Below are 18,647 nucleotides of genomic sequence, written 5' to 3' on the forward strand. Positions count from 1 at the left end.
ATCATGTCGATCCTGCGAATCAAGGCTTTCGCCCCGGAGACAATTGTCGCCACCGGGCAACAAGGCAAATGGCAGCACACACGGAGACGCCTCCAGGAAGGGAAATGACCCTAACCAAGTCTCCACACCAACGAGAACCACTCCAACATCACTGCCGAGGGAGGACGCCTCAAGCCACCGCCTGCAGCACAAACAAAGAACCGCAGCATCCGTTGATCGGTGCAAGGACCAGAACCACCACGACGGCCTTCGCCCGCACCAGGGGACTGCCACCAGATTCGGTCTGATCGCACCTCGAGCCACTCTTCGGCACCAACTCCATCGAGTCATCACCGCGTGCCTCACACGGCTGCAGCCGAGCGCCCACTGCTCGCCAGGACCCTTCCTAGCAGGGCCTCGCAACGCTGCCGCCTCCATGGCTGCGCTCACGCCGCCACCACAGACGGTGCCGGTGCACCACCAACTCCCACCAGCCTGCTGCGCCCTACGCCAGGCTCCAGACGACCGCCGCCAGCACACACCCCACTGCGAGCCCCGCGCACCGACCACCAAGAGGAGCCGACAGCCTCCCAACCCGCGCCAGATCCGGATCGTGGGATCCCGGAATTGCGCACAGGACGCCGAAGCCGACCGCCGCCCGAGCACTGGCGCCACCGTGGAGCCATCAGATCAGGGAGGAAGAAGACGTCGCGCGTTGCCGACCCGCGCGGACCCCGCCGCACGCCCGAGCGCCGGCGCCACCACGGCGCCATCAGATCAGTAGGAGGAGGAGCCTGCACCTCTCCGCCCCGCGCAGACCCCGCCGCCGCCAGCGCCGCAGCGCCACCAAGCAGGGGATCCACGTCGCCCAGATCCGCCGACGGCCCGACGCATGCCGCCGCGAGGGCTGGCCGTCCCGCGCCGCCCAGGAGCCTCGCGAGAGGGGAGGAGCCCCGCCGTCGCCGACGCACACGCGGGCTTTGCCTGACGCCGTCCCCTGGCGGCGGCGAGGGAGGAGGAGGGGAGAAAGAGGAGCGGCGGCGGCGAACCAGGGTTCCGCCCGGGCCGCTCGCGGGAGCGGCACGGGGGACGGGTCTCTGGAAGAAGGATAGGCATATGAAAATTATGACTTATGTTATTTTGGAGAAAACCAACCTGAGGATATAATTCGAGCTTGGGCATCATTATACTTAGGAAACCCCCGAGTGCAATAGCCCCCGAGACTCGGGCTGCGCGCAACTGCGTAAACGCACGGCCGAAGGATCGAATCTTCCTCAAAAACATATAAGCGGCTAGGAGAATTAATAAAAACGCAGGTGCAGTAGCCCCGAGAGCCGAGACTCAGGCTGCCGCGGGCCTGAAGATTGAATCATGTGAGGTGACTCAACATGTTCCCAGTGTGCGTTTTATTTTTTAAATATGTGTGGACCTCCGTTTCTTTTCGGTGAATAGACAGAGCCTTTGTGCTCTAGAAAATACATCTCCTGAAATTACAAATGACCGGAGATTTGGATCTGAATACGTTGCCGATCCTCCGACATATATGTCCTTCAAGGACGATATAATCAAACTAGCAATGCCAGCCTGGTTGGTTCTCCAATCTGAACCGAAGAGCAGTTCGGTTAGGTAACCGGAAAAGTCACCATGATGGTAGTGCACTCTCTGTTCTGGTAGTGCAAACGAAAAGAAGCCCACATGTACCGGATATAAAATCCTCCTGCGCTGTCCTCTCTGGCTCTGCCGCGTCCACATCATCTCATTCCACTCACGTGAACTGCCACAGATTACCTGAACGCCGAAGAGGATAAGCACGAATGAACGATGCAAGCACTGCTGCAATAGCATCAGTTAGCTTTAGCCTGTGCTCGTGCACAGTGATCCGTAGTTGCTCTGGGCAGCTTTAGCTATCCACGTTGCCTTTTGCATGATGGTATTCAGCTGTTGACCTTGTAATGGAATTTAGCTGTCTTTTAGGAAAGTCTAGATTATTATTATTATTATTATTATTATTATTATTATTATTATTAACTACTCCCTCCATAAACTAATATAATAGCGTTTAGAATACTAAAATAGGGTTCTAAACACTCTTATATTAATTTACAGAGATGACTATTATTATTTTCTAGAAAGAAAAGGAAGTTTAGCTCTTTTCTTTCAATGGATCAATGCATTTTCACATGGTGTTTGGTATAGAAGGCAGAATTAAAATATACAAGAAGCCCATATCGGATGCGTACATCCGGTATGAGTTACAACACCCACCAACACCCTAGCTCCAATGGTGACTTCTCACAAAAGATTCTGGTTTTCCCGCTCCCATGCTCTTCCAATCCTCTCATTCGAAGAAGATAAGATCAATCAGCTCCGTGATCGTCCGGTATTGACTTGTGTTGCCAAAAACTCTGGTATAACGTTGTTTGTGACATTTTAAAATGTTCACGTGTTTCAAAAATATGCTTGAGACATTCTACAGAAAAATACACAATGTTAACTATTTGTATAATTTTTAAAAAAATCTTTCATGCCATTCAGAAAAATGTTCGCCATATTTATAACATGGACTGCGATATTTGGTACACGTGTGCCACATAGCTAAAACTACCACACACCTCCTTTTCCTTTCTAATTACATGCATAATTGCATTAGTATGAATCACTTTCCACATGCATTTCTTTCTCTAATTACATGCATACACTAGAAGACAAAAAAGTTAATGTCATCATAGATTTTTTTTATTTTGAAAATTCAAAATGTTTTGTAGTTCAAATCGTCGGTCCGATGCAAAAATCGTTTTCACATAAAAATTCTTCACGACGAGATCTTCGAAACTAGATCCTATGTTGGTATGTTTCGATGACTTTTTTTCCGGGTCAAAAGTTACCACGTCTTGGCTATATAAGTTACCACATCTGTGGTATGCAACTTATCGTGCTATTTCCAAATAAGTTACCAGGACATAAACATGGTTCTCCCACCTTCTCCACATGCGCATGTATGCACTAGAGGACAAAAAAGATGATGTCATCATAGATTCCGAAAATTCAAAATGTTTTGTGGCTCAAACCGTCGGTCCGATGCAAAAACCGTTTTCACATAAAAGATTCGTCACGACAAATCTTCAAAACTAGATCCCATATTGGTATATTCCGATGACTTTTTTCAAGGTCAAAACTTACTACGTCTCAGCTACATAAGTTATCACGCCTGTGGTATGCAAGTTATCGTGCTATTTCAACATAAGTTATCGGGGTTATATTTTTCAACAACTTTCCCCCCTTGATCAAAAGTTACCCTGGTGTTTGTACTTAAGTTATCAGATATGTGTGATTCATACATTACCGTGCTATTTTCACATAAGTTACCGGGGAATGTTTTTCAACAACTTTTCCTCTTTGCTCAAAAGCTATCATGATGTTTGTACATAAGTTGTCGGGTATGCTATTTGTATATTACCATGTTGTTTTGATATAAGTTACCGGGTTATGTTTTTCAACAACTTTTTTCCTCTTTGGTCAAAGTTACCGTGGTGTTTGTACGTAAGTTACTGGGTATGCGGTTCATATATTACCATGGTATTTTCACATGTTACAAAAGGATGCTTTTCAGCTCCCTAGTCAAGTTACCACGATATTTTTACATAAGGTATGGGGTATGTGGTTTGTATATTACCGTTACATAAGTTATCGAGGGTATATTTTCCAACAAATTTTTTCTCTCATTGGTAAAAGTTAACGTGCTGCTTGTATGTAAGTTATCGAGTATATGGTTCATATATTACCGAGCTATGTTCACATGAGTTATCGAAGGCGAGGGAGGGAGAAGATGTTTTTAGCAACTTTTTTACCTCGTTGGCCAAAGTTATCATTTGTATGTAAGTTATCGAGTGTGTGATTCGTTTATTACCGTGCTATGTTCACATAAGTGACTGGGGTATGTTTTCAACAACTTTTTCCCCTCCTTGGTCAAAGTTACCTCGGTGTTTGTACGTAAGTTATCGGGTCTACATTGCTTAAAAATATCATGCTATTTACACAAAAGTTACCGGGGTATGTTTCACCAACCTTTTTTTCATGGGTTGAAAAGTTACCATGGTGTTTTGGACATAAATTATCAGGTATGTGGTGCGTATATTACCATGCTATGTACACATTAGTTACCGGTGGTATGTTTTAGAATTTTTTTTGCTGGTGTCCAAATTACCAGTGTTTTCACCTAAGTTATCAGGTCTGCGTTGCGTATATTATCGTACTATTTACACAGAAGTTATCAATGATACCTTTTCAATAAATTTTTTTAACATGGTCAAAGTTACCATGGTGTTTGTATCCAAGTTATTAGGCCTCCGGTGTGTATGTTACCAAGCTATTTACATAGAAATCAATGAGGGTTCTTTTCAATAATTTTCTTTCCTGTTGTCAAAGTTACCATGGTGTTTTCACTTAAATTATCAGGTCTGTGGTGCATACATTACCATGCTACTTACATAAAATTTACCATGGGTATGCTTTTAGCAACTTTTTCCTCGGGTCCAAAATACCACGGTGTTTGCACCTAAGTTATTATGTCCGTGGGGCATATATTATCATGCTATTTTCACAGAAGTCACAGGAGGTATGTTTTCAACATTTTTTCCCTCCGACTCAAAGTTACTGTGATTCTTATATGTAAATTATGTAGTTCGTGGTGCGTATATTACCAATGCTATGTACACAAAAAAAGTTACCGTAATTATGTTTTTCAACAACCATTTTTTCATTGGGTCAAAATCATTGCGATGATAATTCCTAAGTCACCCGAGAGATGGTCAGTAGCTCTACGCGGGAGATTATGACTTATGTCACTAGCACTACAAATGTTGTAGCAGATCAGTGATCTCATATTGCTAAAACACAAGTTAATAAAAAGATCAACAAGACAAATGATATACAGGACCTCAAAGTAGTGTATTGTACATAAACTAATTTGCATCTAGTACTGAATTTTCTCTCTTAATTTCAAATGCTAAATCATATAAAAATCAGCATCTTCTCTGTGAATCTGAATTGATATGACTGAACCTGAGTTTCCTCTCTGAATTTCAACCAACTACACTTGAGGCAACCTTCTAGCAGTCGCAAACGGTCTAATTAATCCATCTGGCACAGTGCAGCAACTACTTTTACTTACTTATATCTACTACTAGTACAGGAATTCAAACAACTGTCAACTAAGTAGATTAGCAGTAGTTTCAGTGTGCCGTTTTTCTACCCAATTAGACAATAGAAATTCTGGATCAAGAAACATGGGTGGCATAGTCGGGTGTGTCCTTTTTTGCTTGTTTCACATCCGGGCGGAGCGAGAGTGACGCTTGCGCATAGGGCTCATCCATCGATCACTTGTGCAGCAGCTACTGTATTTTGCTGCGGCAAGTCCACATGGTGATTGGCTAGAAAAGCAGCACCGGTGCGACGGCCAGCGTCAGCGGCTATTTGGAGATGGCCGTCGCCGGCGTGGCGGATGAGCCATGCCGCTGCCACATTTGTGGTGTGCTGTCCCCCCGAGACAACGAGCCTCCATGCGGCCGGTGACCACCGGCCACCGAAGCAGGTCAGAAACCCAGCCGTGCCCCTTCTCCCTTCTATTCCCAGCCATTCCTCTCTGTTTCTTTCTTCTCTCCCTCGTCTCTTCCTCGCATAGTCTGTCCTTGGCCGACCTCAGCCCCGAGACAGAGCCCTTGTGCCGCCCTCTGCCGCCGCCGATTACCTCCGCCCGTCCTCGACCAAATTCGGCCGGCCCCACGACGCTGGCCACCGGGTCTGCCGTCCAGACCCAAGCCTTCCCCATTGGAAGTCGCCAGCGTCGTCGCCTACATCCTCGTCCAGAGGAGACGCGTGCCCGCACCGCCCCGTTGACCAGTCTTCCACCGCTCGTGTCGACAGATCCGGTGGGGGCGGATGCTCGCGATCGGATCTGGCGATACTGGATGCGTTAGGTGGATTCAAATCGACGGCATCCAGGTGGTGTGGCGTTTTTGCAATCTGTCACAGGGTTGCCAAATACATTTTTCGTTATAACATATGTTCGTGAAATTTTCAAAGTAAATAATATAATGGAAAAAAACTTTATTTCAGAAACAACGGTTCATTACTATCAAATTTCTTTTCATGAAATTTAAAGAAAATTTCAACATATTTAAAAATTGTTTTTGATATTTAATAAACTACTTATACAATTTTTAGAAATGTCCACGTAATTTTCTAGAAAATTTTCTGTGCCATCCAAAAAATATTTTTGATATTTTCTAAAAATGTGTTCTAACTTAACAAATGTTTTGCTCATTGCGAACTAACCTGTGGTTGGATGGTTAGAGGGACCGTGGTATCCCCAGCCCATCAGGGTTCAAATCCTGGTGCTCGCATTTATTTTAGGATTTCCGGCGATGCGCATTCAGTTGGAGGAGACGTTTCATTGCTACATGCGATTGCGGGTTAGGTGCCGGTTTTCACTGAATATTTTGCTTGTTTTTTATTTAACTTTGGTTTCTCTATTCTAATTTTTAATACATTTTTAATTTAATTTTTGTTCAAGAAAATGAAAATGTTCACATATTTTTAAAAATAAGAACTGTAAAAAAATCGCCACGTATTTAGAAAATGTTCATCTTTATTATGAAATATGTTTATGTGTATTGGAAATAATGTTCACGGTGCAGAAAAAGTTAATCATGTATTAGAAAAATGTTCACCGTGTTTTAAAAATTGGTCACCATGTAATGGAAAAAATCAACATATTTTTGGAAATGCTCAACTTGAATTCTTTTTCTAAAGCTATTCAAGAATTTAAAATATACATGAATTTTTTAAATTTAAAATTAACAAAGTGGGAGGAAAAGGAAAAAAGAGAACATGTATTTTACTAAGCACAGTGCTAACTTCCAACTGTTCGGAAGTTAAGCAACCTTCTCCAATCACTCTTTAATCATGCATGCAGTCACACACAGACAGATTTCCTTCACGCATGTAGACTATTTGGACAATAGCTGCATGCAGAAAATACAAAAAAGCTGATGTCAACAAAGATTTCATCTAAAAATAAAATTTAAAATGTTTTGTAGCTCAAACCGTCGGTCCGATTGAAAAACTATTTTTACATAAAAGATTCGTCGCGACGAGGCCTTCGAAACTAGATTCCATGATATGTTCCGACGACTTTACTTTTTAGGTAAAAAGTTACCACGCCTATGCAAACGTAAGTTATCAAGGTTGTAGTAAATAAATTATCATGTTGTTTACACAGAAAATTACTAGGAATGAAAATGGTTCCTTTAACCTTCTCTTCACATGCACATGTGTGCATGCATTAGAGCAACTCTAGTAGATCCCGCATCCTCCCGACCCGCAAAGCGTTTTTGCAGTTTGCGGAAAAATGCCTTTGCGGCCTGGCACGGACGGCCGCAGTTGTAGACCCCGCATAATGGACCCGTAAAAAAAGATATTCCCAGAATATGCTTTTTACGGGTTGGGGTTGCGGCATCTGATCCCGCGTAGCTCCTCCCGGCCCGCAAAACTTAAATTTGCGACTTAATTTGATCTAGCATATTGCATTGCTTTACTTTATTAACATTGGATACAAAAGGCATCACCAAATCTGGGGTGCTTTGGCGTGCTCGAAGTGAGCCGCAACACTTTCTTCGTGCAGTCGTCGCACTCTATGAGCAGCATCGGCAAGCCACAAAGACGTTGCGCGAGCGCCGAGCCCGGTGGACGGCCGGACGAGTCCATGCCCGCAAACCTTCGGCGACGGTGGGTGGACAAACTGGTACCTGCATGCGGTGATGCGCCCTTGCCTGGGCTGTGGGAGAGGCTCCCCGGCCACTCCATCGCTTGGGCAGCCACCGGCGGCCGGGAAAAGCCAAATCCGGCGGCCCGCGGTGAAGTGCCGCAGATCTACAAATCCGGCGGCCCGCCGACGCGGGGGCGGGGGGAGGTGGGGAGGCCTCGTGCGCGTGGCGGCCTTCCGGCGTGCTCCTGCCGGCCGCGGTCGCCGGAATCTTGGGCGGCGGCCGGCGGCGGCACGAGAGGGAGAGGAGAGGTGGTTGGTGGGAGAAATCGCAGGATGAAATGTCCCCCACCAACCGCTCCCGCTTATATGCAGGGCACCGCAGCCGTGAGGGGAAACCCGCGTTTTCCCGGGTTGGGCTCGGGATTTTGCCGGGCCCCCTATAATTTTTTGCGGGCCGGGGCGGGATGCGGGGTCTGATCGGGCTGGTTTTTCCGCCCCTACCCGCATTTTGACGGTTATTTTACGAGTCGAGGCGGAATGCGGGGTCTGCTAGAGTTGCTCTTAGAGGGAGATAAGAAATTTAATGTCATCCTAGATTCTTCCCTGTTTCAAAATTTCAAAATGTTTTATATCTCAGACCGTTGATCAGATCAAGAAATCGTTGTCACATAAAAAATACATCGCGGTGAGACCTATGAAACTAGATCATATTTGATATGTTCTGATGACTTTTTTCATGCAAGTAGTTACCATCCTGGGCTTAGTAAGTTATCAACCCTATATATTATCATGTTATTTACACATGAGTTATCGCGGTATGTTTTCAACAACTTTTTTTATCGAGATAAAGTTATGGCGGTGTTTGTGCGGGAGTTATCAAGCCCGCGCTTCATATATTACCACGTTATTTACACATAAGTTATCGAGGCTATGTTTTCAAACAACTTCACCCCCCGCACTCAAATGTTACAATAATGTTTATACGTGAGCTATCAAGTCTACGATGTGTATATCACCTTGCTATTTACACAGAAGTTATCGAGAGAGCGTATGGTTTCAAACAACTTCCTCACCTCCCCTCACCCCTGGGTCAAAGTTACCGCGGTGTTTCTGCGTGCGTTATCATGTATACAGTGCGTATACTACCATGCTATTTACACGAAATTTATCGGCCTGGGCTAACTAAGTTATCAGCTCTTTTGTGTGTATATTACATGCTATTTACACACGATTTACCGATGGGTGTTTTTCAATAGCCCCACTCCCGGTCAAAAGTTATCACATCTGGACTAAGTAAGTTATCAACTCAGTTGTGCATATATTACCATGTTAGTTACGCATGAGTTACCGCGTCAAAATTATCAATCGTGTTGTATGTAAGTTAGGTATGCAATGCATAAATTACCATGTACTCGCACTAAAATTACCGGGGACATATTTCTTCAACTTTATTTTGCCGGGGTTAAAACTTATCAACGTGTTGCACATAAGTTATCAGGTTTGTGGTGTGTAAATTACCATGATATTCATCCAGGAGTTATCGGGAGTGTATTACAACAACTCCCTTCCCCGCCAAAGCTCTCGCATTGTTTTGTACGCAAGTTATCAGGTGTGTGGTGCGTAAATTACCATGTTCTTCACACATAAATCATTGGGGGTCTGTTTTCAACAACCCCCTCCCCCACTCCCGCCAAAGTTATCACAATGGTTGTACGTAAGTTATCAGATGTGCGATGTGTAAAATATCATGCTAACTACACATTGACCCCATCGTATTAACATTGTCCGTCAGCACCATCGAGGCGTTTTGCGGCGACACCATCATAGCCATGCAAGTTGAATTATGTTCCACTCTAATAGCACTACATACATGGTTTTTTTTACAATGGTAATATAGAACCAAAAGACAAATATGAAAATTCCCTTTCGTTTACACAAGAACTAGATATAGAATAGACGGTTGTTGTGAAAATGTACTAATCCGACGAACAAGGATCAAATCCCATAAAGTACCCATGCAGTGGCTCAAGACCCATGCTTTAATCCCGTACAAAACGTGTGGCATGCATTTCTTTAGAACACATGCATGCTTATTAGTTGGCTAGCTAATCCAGCATTAATTGTTACCGAATTTCGGGTGGGAGAAAAATTCGCGGCAGGATCGGAGTAGATGAGAGTGCGGGAGGTGCGGTTTCAAAGGAAAGCGCTACTTAATCTCTATTCTTAATATCTCAATTGATAGTCCGTGTTCCGGGTTTTATTTTTGTGTCATCATTTTCGTCCAACCATTTTCGTCCGATTTTTTTTCGCTGGTTTTTTTTCGTCCATTTCTCGCACCCCGAACTGCCCGACCCGCTAAAAAAAATCCCCTCGTCCGATCCCCAACCTTCCCCCGATCCCGTCGCCGCTGCTGCCTACCCCGCCTCCTACCGGTGCGCTACCACTCCCGCCTCCTTCCGGCGCGCCGTCATCCCCGCCTCCTACCGGCGCGCCGCCGGACCCTCCTTCTTCCCTGGAGCACCGCCACCCCGCTGCCCTCGCCATCTTCCCGAGCGCGCCGCTGCCGCCGTCTTTCCCAGAGCGCCACAGCCCCGCCACCCCCGCCCACGGGACCAGTGGTCCCATCGCCGGTCTCCCCCCACCCAGATCTGCCGGAGGCGCACCGGATCCTGCCTCACGGCCGGTTCCTGCGACTCGGCCGCCGCCCCAACCGCTGCAGCAGCCGAACACCTCCACTAGGTGCCCCGGCGGTTCGGACCCCCACCTGGCCCCTCCCTCGAACCCAGCGAGCCTCCGCCCCGACCTACTTCCCGCGCGAGGTCGCCTCCGCCTCCTCCTGGCGCACCGCCGCCCCCACCATCTCCACCTCCGCCTCCGCCGATGCCTCCTTCTCCACCTCCGTTCGCAAGCGATGGCGGCCGTGGTCTTCACCCCCAGCCACCATGGCTGCAGATCCACCCACGGCCGGTCGTCTAAGCTTCAAGCATGGATGGATGGATTCAGGAAGGTATCCTTCCTCCCTGGGTGGAGCGAGCTGCAGATCCCGTCCGGCCCTCCGGAACCGGCCATCTCCGCCTCCTCCTCGCCGCCGCCGCTGGGGATCACGTCTTCACCAAACGCGAGCTCCGCCCCATCCGACCGACCGCAAAGGGGTGAGTTTTCTTCATCCCGAACCCTCCTGATTTGCTTACTGCACTGTGAGAACTCAAACTTTTCTTCTTCAGAGATAGGACATGGCGGAAACAAAACTGCACGGCGATGTGCATTTCTGCAACACATCAGGTCTACATTTTCCATTGCCCTGGACTTATGAGTAAGTAGCATACAGAGTTCAGTCTGATTCTAAAGAACAAGAGTAGAAAATATATTCTGCCGAGTAGAAAATATCTTCAGGTCTACATTTTCCATTGCCCTGGACTTATGGCTATCTGATTGTAAAGAACAAGAGTAGAAAATATAGACATGCGTCTTCACGTGTGTGCATTAAATTTCTTTTGATTCTGTTAATATATTTCTGTTGCAGACGGAAGAAAAAGCAATATGAAGTTCCTGTCTGCATCAAACTGCTTTCACTTATATTCTGCCGAATTTCTTCCTTCTATGGGACTGTACATGGGGATTATCTACAAGGGTTATGTCCTTTGCAGGTAGATTATCTTATAGGACGGGCGAAATACAACAGAAGAAGCTCCTCCGCTGCTACTCGCCAAACTCCAAGCAAAAAGGACCTTCCACTTTCCTTGCTAATGGTGAGCAACTCAAAGATGTCTAAAAGGTTACGCTTAATATTTACCCTCCGTATCTTATTTACTTGACCATTACATGTATAGATGCTTTCAGAGAACATGTATATATAGCTGCAGATCTGTTATATCTGAACAATGGCAGATTTGACCATTACATGTATATACCTGCTAGGAGAGAACATGTATATCTATCAGTTGTTTTTCGATCATTAAGATATTATTTTCTCATCTTATTTCTAGGTATAAACACTGGTGTTGTTTTGTTTAATTTCGAAACATGCAGATTATCGTGTCTTCATCCCTGCGAAGTGACATTCTTTCCCAGTAATCTGTGCATGTGAAAATTATTTTCAAATGCGATTCTACTTGGTAGTTTTCATATTTCCAATGGCCCGTCAAGTGTGCATTTTCACGAGCTTCAGCAAACCCTTTTTCAGTCATCTGGTCCATGTACATACCAAGTGCTTGTTGAAATAAAAATGCAATTGGCCGCCAATTTTATCTTGCGTGTATCACTGGTTAATTTTTTATAGTTAGTTTTATGTCTATATATTGTCAATATATCGAAAGTTTGGTCCTCTGAGTAAGCAGTCGGTTCCTTGTTAGGTCTGGCTAGATTGATATTTAAGGGATCATTTTTAGTCCCAGTTTTCCACCTTGCATTAAAAGAATGCCTTTGTATCAATTACATGCTCTTTGTCTAGACTAACACTCAGATGGCTGAAACTCAAAGTTTCAGTATCAATATAGTAAAATTCTCCCAAATAGATAAGTATCAGTTCACTTATGGGTATTCATATTTTCTTTGTGTTTTAAATCTTCAATTATTCATCAATTTTAGTGCTACATATTCCTATTTGGATTATACTTGGTGCATCAAATTAATGAATCAGGAAACTCTTTTTTTGTTGTTTGGGCAGGGGCCTCAGTTTGTTCGGAATCAGATACAACCATTTGATCCATTATTGTTCGTGGGCATCATATTTAAAAAATATATTTTTTGGATTTTGTAAAGTTTGCGGTTAATAAGCCGGTGAGAGCTGATGGTTCAGTTAGATCCTGCATTTACTTGACCTCTTTCTCTGTCAGGTAAATTACCATGGTACTTATCTAATGCGATTTGTAAAGTTTTACCAATCTGGTGAGCATATGAGACTGCAATATTGTGTTCACTCTCAGGATTAAACTGCTTGCTGTGTAATTCGCCTCTTATTATTTCCATGAAATAACAGTAGTTTTCTTGTCTAACTTCATTTGATTTTGTATGCAGGAGGATATTCAATACCAAGATTTATGATTTGGCATAAGTGAGATGACATACAAGTGAGTTTAATTCGTGAGAGTGAAATAGCAACAGTTTAATTATCATACCACCGGCAGCTGCACCTCAACTGCGGAAAAAGAAATCTTGAAGAACCAAGACCACCACCAGCTGGAAGAAGGTAAAAATCCTTTTTTTCTTCTCCCTCCTCATTTGATTTCCATTTCCTCGCAGCTCTAGGTAATTTCGTGACCTACCTCTTGGTAAGTCACCTATCTGCAGAATGCATAGTGTGTGTGTGTGTGTGTGTGTCAGATATACAGTGAAAAAACACCACAATGCAAGTGTCAGATCCTGTTCTTGGTGCAATTTTGCAACTATGTTCTGGACTGTAAGCAACTGCTTCATGTTAAACTAAAGCTCCAATCAGGCTTGTGGCTCTTTTGTTTACATTATGAGTAGTTGTTCTTATAAGATGTTCGTTATCTAGGTAAAACTTGGGAACATGTATGGATGGACAATACTATATGGATTTGGTCATTTTATTGACTAATTATACAGCGTATGAACTTATAGAGTTTAGAGTTGTTTATCCTGTTCTAATGCTGGAGTTAAAAGTTTCATGTAGCTAATGCCATCATCTTTATAATAGAGCGGCAACATACTCCGTAAGTTTTCACCCTACTCTAGGAAGCCATTTCATCAGTTTTTGGCTTCTGACACACTCGGAGCAACAAATTTTGTGCTGCTAATTGCACTGTCCTCTCTGTTCTCTCTCTTTGCACTTACTTGTGATTTTTGCTTATGTCCGCGTACAGATTTCATCCAGGAAATTTAGTCCTAGGGACTTTGATATACAATGATACACCAAAGCAAGCAAAGAAGCCAAAAGAAGTTAAATGTTTTTACCTGCTGCTGGCATCCGATGAGCAGTTGCAGGTGTCAACCATAGGTAATTCTTGTAAGATACTTTCACATTTCTCTAATTTACTTAAGTAAATCTTCATCAGTTTGGCTTTAGGTGAAAATGCCTGCTTGAGAATTTAGGGAAAATTACATATTACCTTTAGAGCTTTCAGTTCATGAAGTAATTGACCTCGTTTTTGCTTGTTTATTCTGTAGTATTGTTATATGAAGTGAGAGTTGCATGTGCTTATCTGAAGCTTATACTAATAATTTGCCTCCCTAATTGTGGCTGATCTGGAGCTCATACCCATGTTGGGTGAGTATCTCCCTCTCTGTTTGTTGGGCTGTCGGCAGCTCCTTTTTGCTGCGTCTCTGTATACTATAACCACTATCCCTAAAATAAGTAAACTATAACCACACTCTTTGATCATATTATTTAGAAGAAAAAAGATTAGAGATGCATTTATTCATATTAATGTAGACTGTGCCTGATCCAAGAAATAGAAGACTTATACATTGATTGCATCCACCGATAAAATCCCAAATGTGTGTGGGCAAGACTATCTTCGTGTTTTCATAATATAAAAAATAGTAGGTAAGTGTCAATCTGTTGCTGGTTCAGAATTTGATAAGGTTGAAAACTTTGTATGAAAATCTTTGTAATTCTTTTGAGTTGTGGAAGAGACAGCTGGGATGACTTTGATAATATGCATTGGATGGCGGAGGACGAAAAATAAATAAGGTGGGGCGGCTCTGAAGCATAAAAAAATTCCAATGGAAAACGAAAGTAGTTCATGCACACTAAAATGCACACAAATACTTTTTAAAATCATGCTATTGTCCGGTCATTTTCTCGAAATGACACTAAAATTTGAATAATAATTACTTCTCTCCTTTTGCCTTCCATTTTCCCGTCCAGTACATTTTCCTCTTTTTAGTTTATCGGAAAAATTGACACAGCGGCCGCTAAATTTTTTGAGAAGACGAACCATGGAGATTGGAGATGAAGAGCTGATCGCCGCCCCTGTGTACCTATTCTGATTGGAGTTCTTATTACAGTTACATGATCATGTGACAGCATGGCATCGAACAACATGGCCTTCACCTTAATGCACCCCAAAGGTGGTCATCGCCGAAGCACGCCAAGGGTGAGCCATAACCATACCGTTGACCCACCGGCGTGGTGAGGACAAATTGCATAGTATCATGTTTTTCAGTTAAAACCTGAGAACAGAAAGACGTATCTAACACAGTATGTAAAATTTGTAAGCTCATATGAAAATAGCTGAGATCAAATTAGGTAAGCACGTTCTTGCAAGCGATGTATTTTCTCACTTACGAGAATTACCAGTTGCATATATAATATACTGTAGTAGCCTATATTCATGCACTCTCATTTTTGCTGAACAATTCATGATCAATACTAGATTTTTTTAAAGGAAGCCACTTCAACTTAGTTTGAGCTCTCATGTTGTCGAATGAATCAGCAAATATGTTATCTGTGGCTTCTATAAATTGACACAATGTTTCTGATTTCCAACATAACAAAATTATATGTTTCGTCCAGTCAGGTTTTTTACCCCATTATGTAATCGGCTCAGGTGACAATAGTATCTTCATTGTTCTTCTCATGACCATTTCCAAACTCAGGCTGGCCGATTTACATGAAATTAATTTCCTCAGTTGTGGTGGCAAATATAATACACATAATCCATATTGTTATGCACTAGCGTGTGTGTGTGTGAAATAGATAGATTATGGTCACGTACCCAATAAGATGGATATGTGTGTGTTAGAGAGAGAGAGAGAGAGGAGAGAGGGGAGAGGGGGAGAGAGTGAGGAAGAGGGAGGGAGAGTGTGTGTGAGGATTTGATTGTAGAAAAGGTCGCCAATGTCACTTGATATGTATGAGAATGTTAAATGTAATATTAACATAATTAATATTGAACTCTTAAAGTTAATGCGGTCTCGTTGCAACGCACGGGCGTTCTTCTAGTACCGATAGTATCGGAAACTCAGGCCAAAATATCGGGAGAGAGGGAAGATGCGCGCGCGCCCGTGACGAAGAGGTCGTGCGGACCTGTAGCTAACGTCCAGTCGGCAGGAATATAGCTTTCTCGTTTTTTACTAATGAAGAAAGGAAAATATCAAGTAAACAAAAATAAAAAAAGGGGAGGGAAAGTAAAAAGAAAAGAAAACCAAAATAAAATAGAAACAAAATGAAAGAAAACTAAGAGAAAAATGAAGCAATGAAAAAACAAAAAATATATAGCCGCAAGATCACAACGGACGAACATCGGGAATGCGTCTAAACAGGGCCAGCCCAATTCACGCCGTTATAGGCATTTAGGCACCTAGGCGTTAAATAGGGATTGCCCTAGGGACAACACCGAAAATACGAAAAACCAAAGCCCATGTCATTCCAAAGGTGCTGAAGAGAGGTGCCATGATGCAAAAGGATAACACCGGAAACATGATGAGGATTTCCACGACTGTATGGGAAGGTGTTTCGTCCATTTGGAGGCCTGAGACCTTGTACAATGCAAGGTGCTTAGAAAAATAAACCAGATTCTTAATTATAGGTGCTTATTTACACAGAGTAGACGCTTAATTAGGCACCTTTCCTGTAGAGACAAGCACCGGTGCTTAAAAAAAACTCGGTTTATTTTACTAAGAGCCTCCCCTGAACACCTTTGCATTGTAAGCACAAGAATGGCTAGGAGAAGTTGGCTGTTGATTTGGGGTTGCCAGTATTGTTTGAGTTGCTTAGTTTTTGATTGAGGATGTTTAATAGCTTTCTATTTTGTTTTGCTATGTCATCCTACTTTATTTGCTTCTGTGTGAGTAATGAACCTATTTACTTCTGCATGAGCTTTTGGATTGGTGGTAGGTTAGCTTGGTGTCGTCGGGTTTTCGGTCTGCATTGGGTGTTTCGATGACGAGCACCTCCAATGGGTTTTTCAACAATTTGTTGGGCTCACTTTCCCCTTTCTCGTCTCCTCTACTCTTTCTGATTCAGCGGTTCCATTTTTGTTATTCAGTTAATGGAAAATGGTTAGGCTCTATTAAAATATTTCCTCCCGATGGTGGGTCTAGCGCGCATATTTTTTTCTTGGTTGTTTACATTTTCTTTTGTGAAATCCATCATTGGCTAAACAATCATTCATTTATGCTATTGCGGGCTTTACTCCCACTATAGCTATTGTACGGTTGGCCCCAATAATGACTTTTATGATCTCGTTTGTTTTTTATCACCTAAAAAGTCATGGGATCAAGAAAGAAATGTGAAAATGTAGTTATAAATGTGAAAAGCCAATACGTCAATGCCTTGTCCCATGAATTAGGCATCCTTTCTGATGGATGAACGAGGAGACTTCATCGAGTTTTTCCGTACCATGACTAGAATCCAGGGCCTAACCTTTTGGTTTTCTTTTTTTTTTCTTTTTTTTCTTTTCCTGCCAATATTATTTTGATATGTGTAAATCTATTATATATCGCTTTCATGCATGAATGTTACTTTTCTTATGATAAATGTATTTAGTAAAAACATTAAAAAAATCCCGTGATACATAGCATTTATTTGGAAATAGAGAAATATGTTTCTTTATTCCACAACATGTTGTTTGAAATATATAAGCAATTATTTTTCTCATACATGCATGTGGTTCTTCTAATACGGGAACAATTCTTTCCAAAATAGTAACATTATTTGTTATACCGAAAAGTTTCTTATACCAATGCATACATTTTCCAATTTGAAAATTGGTTTACAAATTAGTATGCAAAGTATAAATTTGATATCTATGAAGGGAAGAAAATATATGTTACTTAATGGCGGGCCGCATTAATTGCGGTCCATGAAGAACGCGTGTAGGTGTCAAGGTCCCGATGCCGCAAGCGCGACTACTATTTATCGCCTTAAGCGATAGACTATCGGTGAAGCTTTTTCCTCCCCCGCCTCATATTGGGCCGGCCCATTCATGTGTGCGCAGTGTAAAAAGAACAAAGAAATGTGCGAGAAACAGGGGTCGAACCGAGGTCTCCATGGCAATCTCGCTCGTTTGGTTGCGAGAGATTCATCCTCCCGGGAACCCCACTCTTTCCCTGGGCAGCTGCCACCCGTCGATGCCCTCCCTGGGGCTGCGTGGCTGTTCATTTGGTCAACCCGGCCCCATACCTGTTAGGGCATGTCCAATGCCTGGCCGCTTGCACGAGCGCTTAGGAAAATAAAAGAAAAGTTAAATCTCACGTAGCAGCGGCTGTAGCATCCAATCCTCCAACGCTAATGACAAGGCTACGCGCTTAATATGGCACACTTCGAGTCCTAGCGCAGAAGGAAAAGAGGTCTAGCGCCCGGCGCGAGAAGTTGCGTCGACGCAAGCGTGAATCCTGGGCTTAGCTGGGAACAGAAAAAAAGGGCTGGGATTTGGGGCATAACGGCTGGGGATTTGACCCTAGCGCCCGGGCTAAGCGCCTCCATTGTAGGTGCCCTTAGACCCCTGGGCTAAATAAAAACCACCCCTAACCCATGGAAGATTTCCCCGTCGCTCGTTGAAACTCTGGGGGCACCGCCGCCGTTCTGGACGAGCACATCCCATCGCCGCCACTATGCAACACCTGCTCACCCCACCCACTCTGGCCTGTCCTCTCGCCCCACCTTCCTCACGAGCTTGAGCCCTGGAAGAACAAAATTCCTCGGGAGAGCATACACGTGTGTGCTCAGCCATGGCTGGCTCCAATACAACCACAATTTTGCTGGAATTAACAGATTTGTGACCAGACTGTGTGAGTTCCTCATCTACTACTTGGTGAAACTAAATTAAGAATTCACCCTCTTCCCTGCAGCCCGCGGCTGGAGGAGCTGATTTGGCCGAGGTTGAAGATGAATCTCGCTAGCTCGCTGGATGCGAGGAGAGTCTTGTTTTTTTTTTTTGCTATTCTCTCTTTTCTTCGCAGAGGCCAGAGAACCCCATCCCCTGAGGTGCCAAAT

General features: G+C 43.6%; 1 protein-coding gene across 18 annotated transcripts; it reads left to right on the top strand.

The window, feature by feature from the left end:
• Positions 1-10,098: 10,098 nt before the first annotated feature.
• LOC119355996 lies at positions 10,099-18,522 on the top strand. 18 transcript variants are annotated; one of them, XR_005171765.1, is made up of 9 exons: positions 10,105-10,896; positions 10,969-11,057; positions 11,268-11,493; positions 12,411-12,579; positions 12,761-12,932; positions 13,370-13,419; positions 13,570-13,703; positions 13,874-13,973; positions 14,641-15,103. XR_005171765.1 is itself a non-coding variant. In XM_037622889.1 (8 exons), exons 1-5 carry the CDS (start codon positions 10,656-10,658, stop codon positions 12,799-12,801), a joined length of 618 nt encoding a protein of 205 aa, XP_037478786.1. In that variant the 5' UTR covers positions 10,099-10,655; the 3' UTR covers positions 12,802-12,932; positions 13,570-13,703; positions 13,874-13,973; positions 14,641-15,103. The 18 variants fall into 18 exon arrangements, 1 of the variants encoding a protein (XP_037478786.1); XR_005171764.1 differs by lacking the exon at positions 13,370-13,419 and having other exon boundaries at positions 10,110-10,896; positions 11,268-11,295; positions 11,392-11,493; XR_005171769.1 differs by lacking the exon at positions 13,370-13,419 and having other exon boundaries at positions 10,110-10,896; positions 10,969-11,026; positions 11,268-11,295; positions 11,392-11,493.
• Positions 18,523-18,647: the final 125 nt, after the last annotated feature.

This window comes from Triticum dicoccoides, chromosome 2A, assembly GCF_002162155.2.
Source record: "Triticum dicoccoides isolate Atlit2015 ecotype Zavitan chromosome 2A, WEW_v2.0, whole genome shotgun sequence".
NCBI lineage: Eukaryota > Viridiplantae > Streptophyta > Magnoliopsida > Poales > Poaceae > Triticum > Triticum dicoccoides.

Excerpts from the sequence above, each read along its gene's own strand:
- LOC119355996 (XM_037622889.1), top strand. The coding sequence starts at position 10,656 with ATGGCGGCCGTGGTCTTCACCCCCAGCCACCATGGCTGCAGATCCACC. Across the intron at positions 10,897-10,968 it reads ATCCGACCGACCGCAAAGGG|AGATAGGACATGGCGGAAAC; the intron begins GTGAGTTTTCTT and ends TTTCTTCTTCAG. Across the intron at positions 11,494-12,579 it reads TTCCACTTTCCTTGCTAATG|GTAAATTACCATGGTACTTA; the intron begins GTGAGCAACTCA and ends TTTCTCTGTCAG.